Source organism: Lepisosteus platostomus, chromosome 14 (assembly GCF_059453375.1).
Source record: "Lepisosteus platostomus isolate fLepPlt1 chromosome 14, fLepPlt1.hap1, whole genome shotgun sequence".
NCBI lineage: Eukaryota > Metazoa > Chordata > Actinopteri > Semionotiformes > Lepisosteidae > Lepisosteus > Lepisosteus platostomus.
The window spans coordinates 7306109-7312153 of record NC_142624.1 but is presented as its reverse complement, the minus strand read 5'-3'; the positions used below and the strand labels follow the sequence as shown (position 1 = coordinate 7312153).

The following is a 6045-nucleotide window of genomic DNA, read 5'->3' as shown; positions in this document are numbered from 1 at the left end:
GCAAAAGATTTATTTTTTTCCAAAGAGACTAATTTTATTTTATTCTATACCAAATACATCCATTTTGCCTAGCATATGTCATTATTATTTTTATTTTGATATTAAAGAACCTTTCACCTTTAACCTTCGTTTCGTCACTTCCTACATGAATGAACGTATTTACCTAGGTATTGCATTAATTTCTTTTTCATGTTAAGTCAGAAAACCCCCATCAAAATAGTATAAAGTGAGAAGATAAAGAAATATTGCTTTTTATTTTTTTGAATATTGATTAAAATGTAGAATTCTTCTTTGAGACCCGCCTGACGCGTTTAATTTCTCTTCGTTTCCACACGATAAGCTCTGTCAAATCATTGCTTCTAGTTTAAACTTTTACTGGGATTCTGCGAGAACTTTCACACATCAATTAAAGTCTCTCCGAAGTGCTTCGGACGTGCATTTCTTAAGGCTGTGTGTTTGAGACACGACGGATGGATCTTTCTCGTCATGCAAATTCAAAGTTGGATAATTTGTAATTTTCCCCGAACATATTGAAAACTTCGAATAAGATTCGTTCATTATATTATATAATAGGTAGTTCTTTATAAATTAGTTGTCCGAGGAGGTGAGGGTGGAGCCAGTGTTGTCGTCAGAGGTATAAATGTCATCGTAAGAAAAAACTCGTTCCTTCTCTCTTCCTGCTGGACCGCTGGTGTGAAGAAATCGTACCCCCGGGTCTTTGAAACGAGGTCTGCACAACAAATCTAATACAATGGGCTTTGGAGATCTTAAAACCCCGGCCGGCTTGAAGGTCCTCAACGACTTTTTGGCTGATAAAAGTTATATCGAGGGGTCTGTACACGATATACGTTTTTTTTTAATTTGCACGTTGGAAGTTTTTTTGAGCACGCCTCACGAGTCATGTTAGCCGTGACACGTTGGCGCCAGATTAAACGAAAGGGGATTTTATCGTTTAAAAACTACAAAACCGGATTAATAAAATCACCGATGTTAGTTTTTTACTATTTAAAAACGGGTGTAGTTCGCGATTCTGTTACGTAAATGTTAAAATTGACACGTACCTCTTACCCGGCAAGGCCTGTGGCCTGCTCAGTGATTAAGGACTTGGGAGTGCGGTTGTGGAGAAAATGGGCTGATAATATGTAAAATACATCTTAAACGTTTAATATTAAAAAAACGAAACATTAATGAAAGTAAAACGATTTTTGTACTCGATTCTCATATGTTAATCATATCCTGACATTGTAGGCCATAGGCATTTTTACCGGGCTTAACTGCATTGCGTTATCAGTATATTCTTGTTAGGAGCCCATTGAAAGTGTCCCCGACATCTGTCTGCGCCGTGCAAACTCCTTTTAGCACAACTTCAGTAAAAAAAAAAATAACAGGACGGGATGTATTTGGATTCATTTGAAATGGCACAATTTTTTTTTTTTTACCCTTTCGTTGCTCGGGTCGATTAGTTTTGCGGGGGTGCTAAAAAGGAAGACGGACGCATCACTCATTCACCCAGCTGAAATGAATTTATTCTCCTCAAATGTGAAATTCGCCTCATGCGTACTATTTTGGAAGATGTGTCGCAAGATTGAAGAGTTGTGAAAGACTGAATCTCGGAGAATGTTTTGACTCGTACGTCTATCGATTAATATAGTTGATAACCGTGTCCAACAGTGATGTTAAGTGCCCCTTTCAGGAAGAATCCGTTGTCTGTACCGTACGTGTAATGTGGGCTTTTTTTTCTGAACAGGTACGTTCCGTCTCAGGCAGATGTCGCTGTGTTCGAGGCCCTTTCCAGCCCGCCTTCCGCAGACCTGTTCCATGCCCTGCGCTGGTACAATCACATCAGGTCCTACGAGAAGGAGAAAGCAAGGTACTGGCTGGCAAAGCAAGAGAGGAAATTTAAAAGCCTGCTTTGTGTTGTAAAATGAAGCCCGTGTTAACTGGTGGAGTGATGATCGTTTTCACCATCTTTCGACTGAGCCTGTGATGCACAGCTTATCGACTCTGACCCCAACCAGTTCATTTCGGCTGCAGGGGGTGGTGTACGCTATTGTCTCCCATCTCATACTCCCGTCCCTTATCTCCACAGCCTTCCTGGAGTGAAGAAGCCTCTGGGGAAGTATGGCCCAGCTGGAGTGGAAGACGTCACCAGTACCGAGTCGAAGGAGGAGGACGACGACGATATCGACCTGTTTGGGTCCGATGAGGAAGAGGTGAGCGCGTGTGGATTCTGCACAAAGCCAGCTGAGAGAGTCGCTTTTGCAACGGGGGGGAAGAATCATTTTGTAGATTTGTTACAGATTATACGTGGATGTGGAAAGTGAGGTGTCCAGGGGTTGGACAATCCCCAATTCATCTTTTAACAATGAGTTATCGGTCTTGTGCAGCCAGGCACTGCTGTTGATTGTAATGTGAAGCACTGAGCTGCCTTGCAACACGTCCGAGTTCCACGTGGAGCCCTTGTAACCGATTCACGCAATCTTGTTTCGCAGCTGCATATCGTTCGATATAGAGATGCCACAATGGCACCGGTTCATAGATAATCATATTACAAGCAAATTTCAAGCCGCGCGTGAACTGAAGTGTTAACTGAAGTTCGGCGGCTCTCCTGAAATGGTTTCTGCCAGCTCCTCGTCCAGATCGTGTTTCCCCCTTTGTGGCGCCCAGTGGCTGGCCAGAGTGATTTTTCTTCACCATCTTTCGGCTGAAGACGTGATGGACATATTCTGATGTCTGATGGCCGCCAGCAGTCTCCTGCTTGTCTGTGCGTGTAACTGATGCTTTGTTCCTGGTCTGTCCGATTTTCTTTTTTTTTGGGAGGTAACTTTCTTGATTTCTCCCCCCCCCTTAGGAGAGTGAAGAGGCCAAGAGGGTGAGGGAGGAGCGTCTTGCGGCCTACGAAGCAAAGAAAGCCAAAAGTAAGCTTACCGCCTATATTCTGTCCCCGTGGCAGGGAGCAGGCTATATCTAGCAACCCTCTAATATCCCTCCCTGACCTGTATTGCACCAAACACACCTTTTGATTGCGTTTCCGGGCTTGATTCCGGTGTGCTTTCAAACAGCTGGAAAGGCTTGGGAGTTCTTGAGTACCTGTAGATTACGAAAACTGGTCATGGTGGATCTGCTCATTTGTATTGCTCATGGATTTGCAGTGATGTCAGTAGTGAATTTATAGGTGATCTGGGTTTTATTTCAGATGCTGCAGATGAAAGTGTTTTGTTCGTGGGGCTCGATTCTTTGGAGGGGATCGCAAATTATTTTGAAGGGGGGATTTTTCAGAGCGGTGATTTGTTCGCTGGAACAGTGATGATCTAACTCACCATCTTTCGACTGAATCCCTGATGGACTGTTATTGATCTGATGGTTGCCAGCGTTCATATTTACAGTAGAGTTGATGCAGCGGTGCAATGTGCTTTAGTGTGGCGGGTGACCCTCGTCTTTTTTTTTTCCTCCAGAGCCAGCGCTCATCGCCAAGTCCTCCATCCTGCTGGACGTGAAGCCGTGGGATGACGAGACAGACATGGCCAAACTGGAGGAGTGTGTCAGAAGCATCCAGATGGACGGTCTTGTCTGGGGATCCTGTAAGTGTGCTTGAATCAGTAATTTTCCCCAGCAGGGGCCGCTAGTGAATAAATCCCAAGTCTTTCCCATGTGCTGTATAGATATTCTGTATAATGTAGCACACGACTTCCCCTGTCCTTCAGATTTTGGGTTTCTATTTTAGTTCATAGCAAAAAGAGAATTCTTGTAATGCTGTTCTCTGCTGGACTAAAGCCAGCCACGTCCTGTTCCTGAAGTATATTCCTGGAACATCTTCTAATTCCATGTCGATTAGCCAAGAAACATTTTTTGTTCTAGGATACTTTACACTTTGGAGTAATATTTGGTATTTTACTGCATGTTCAGGTTTTTTGTCCAGTGAAGGGATTGATTTTGTTTACTTCAGGTGTTCTCTCTTGTTTAAGTGTCATTTTGACAAGGTTCTGACAAGTTTTAATTGGCATGATTTTAAGATATGTTGCTTTGTCGTCAATGAAATAGTGGGTTCATATATATTAAAGCAAATAAAATGTAGGTATTTGGAGAAATTGGTATTGACTGTGGAGACAACAGTAGTAGACTAGGATTTGGTTTTTAATTTTGCTGTTTACTTTTTTTTGTTCCAGCCAAATTGGTTCCAGTGGGTTATGGTATCAAGAAGCTTCAGATCCAGTGTGTAGTCGAGGATGACAAGGTGGGAACAGACCAGCTAGAAGAACATATCACAGCCTTCGAAGAATATGTACAGTCCATGGATGTGGCTGCTTTCAATAAGATCTAAACAGGAAGGCTCAGACAATAAAAGCACTTAAAAAAAAAAAAAGACTGAGTTTTTTGTGTACCAGGAGACAATTAAACTCCCTAATTAGTTCTGGTTAAAAGCTGGAACATAGGATTTGAAATGCTCATGGGTGGGGAATTGGAGGGTCTTCTCATTTATCTCTGGACATTTGCTATGTAAAGTGCAAAGTTCTGGCCAGTTTCTTTTTATGTCTTACATGGAAATTGGCACAGGCAGGAGGGTAGATTTTTCCCAGTGCTATCATTTCAATCCTGTACACACCTGCTGGGTCCCAACTCGAGCCATTTCTGCTCGTGTGCAACTCGGCCAAATTTGTGCCACGGTTTTGTGGCTGTTGCTCATCACTCAGAAATTGAGGTCTGGGTTCAAAAGGGCGACGTTAACACTATGGATCTTGATAGATGAGCACCTTTTAATGGGTGGGCCTGTGATGAAGGTTAAGTAATGCATGGCTACAGTCACTATGGAAATTTATCATTGCTATGAGTTCTGATCCTGGAGAGCCGCAGTCCAGTATGTTTTACAGACCCCCATTATGATCTTCAAGTTCACAAATCTTTGTACAACTGATTTTGGAAAATATAGTGAATTACTTGTTACAGCTGGGTCACTAACAATTTAATTATGAACCTAGAATGGTGGTATTTCAATTAGGATCTAATTGAACAAATGATTTATAAACTATTAAACCCAACTAAGAGTTTGGAAGTTAAGGGAAGTAAGGTGTACTAGAAACTTAATGGGATTGTGGTAAAATTAAGACTGGAGTTTTACAAAGAGTGAAACTTGTGTGCTTTTTTTCCATAATTTGGTGGAACTTGCACTAATACCAGTGAGTGTAGTGAACCGATGTAACGCCAAGGAGGGGTTAGGAAACCAAAGGGCTGTAGGTTCAAAGCCCAGATGCGATGCTACTATTATACTTTTGTGCAAGGTGCTTCACTCACGGGGGTGTAGTGGTTCTGTGGCTGGGACGTTGCCGGTTCAAATCCCGCGGCCGGCAGAGGAATCGTACTCCATTGGGCCCCAGAGCAAGGCCCTTAACCCCAACTGCTTCAGGGATGCTGTAGAAATGGCTGACCCCAAGCATCGGTCCCTGCCTGTGTGTCTCACGGAGAGCAAGCTGGGCTATGCGAAAAGACCAGTTCCTAATGCAAGAAATTGTATATGGCCAATAAGGTGATCTTCTAGGAAGAGACTCTTGTGCATTAAGGAGGTTGTCATATTGGAAAAGAAGGTGTTCCCAATTGATTTAGCTGGTAACATTTCAAGAAAGATGGGGAACAGCTGTGGTGGAGTTCATTTAAATTGAATATGGTTTCAAGGGTGGTCCTGTTGCCATCTTGCAGCACTGGGGCCCTAGGTCCAAACCCCAAAGTGCTGTCTGTGTGGAGTTTGTATGTTCTCCCCATTTTCACCAGGTGGCCTGGTTTCTTCCCAGAGTCCAAAGACGTACTGGTTAGCTAACTGGGCTTTGGGAACAGTGGCTGTGGTGTGAGTGTGTCCTGTGCAGTTGTACCAGGGTGTAACGGGGAACTGATCAAGGCTTCTTCACATGTGCAACATTGGAAGCACACATTTCCAACCACACGTACAGCCATGTTGTGTTTCTTCAGGTTCAGAAGGCAATGAGGTAAAAGCAAATGTAAGCTAGTATACTCCGTGTTATTGTATGTGTCTCTGTCAAAGTGTAATATCTCACA

At 43.1% G+C, this 6045-nt stretch overlaps 1 protein-coding gene across 1 annotated transcript; it reads left to right on the top strand.

Annotated features, from left to right (window-relative positions):
• The first annotated feature begins 661 nt into the window (after positions 1–661).
• On the top strand, positions 662–4363 carry eef1b2 (eukaryotic translation elongation factor 1 beta 2). Its single transcript, XM_088606817.1, has 6 exons — positions 662–831; positions 1748–1870; positions 2090–2213; positions 2852–2918; positions 3456–3581; positions 4167–4363. Exons 1-6 carry the CDS (start codon positions 752–754, stop codon positions 4319–4321), a joined length of 675 nt encoding a protein of 224 aa, XP_088462943.1. The 5' UTR covers positions 662–751; the 3' UTR covers positions 4322–4363.
• The last annotated feature ends 1682 nt before the right edge of the window (positions 4364–6045 follow it).

Coding starts and splice junctions, on each gene's coding strand:
- eef1b2 (XM_088606817.1), top strand. CDS start 752: ATGGGCTTTGGAGATCTTAAAACCCCGGCCGGCTTGAAGGTCCTCAAC. Junction 832..1,747: donor GATAAAAGTTATATCGAGGG/GTCTGTACACGA, acceptor TTTTCTGAACAG/GTACGTTCCGTCTCAGGCAG. Junction 3,582..4,166: donor CGGTCTTGTCTGGGGATCCT/GTAAGTGTGCTT, acceptor TTTTTGTTCCAG/CCAAATTGGTTCCAGTGGGT.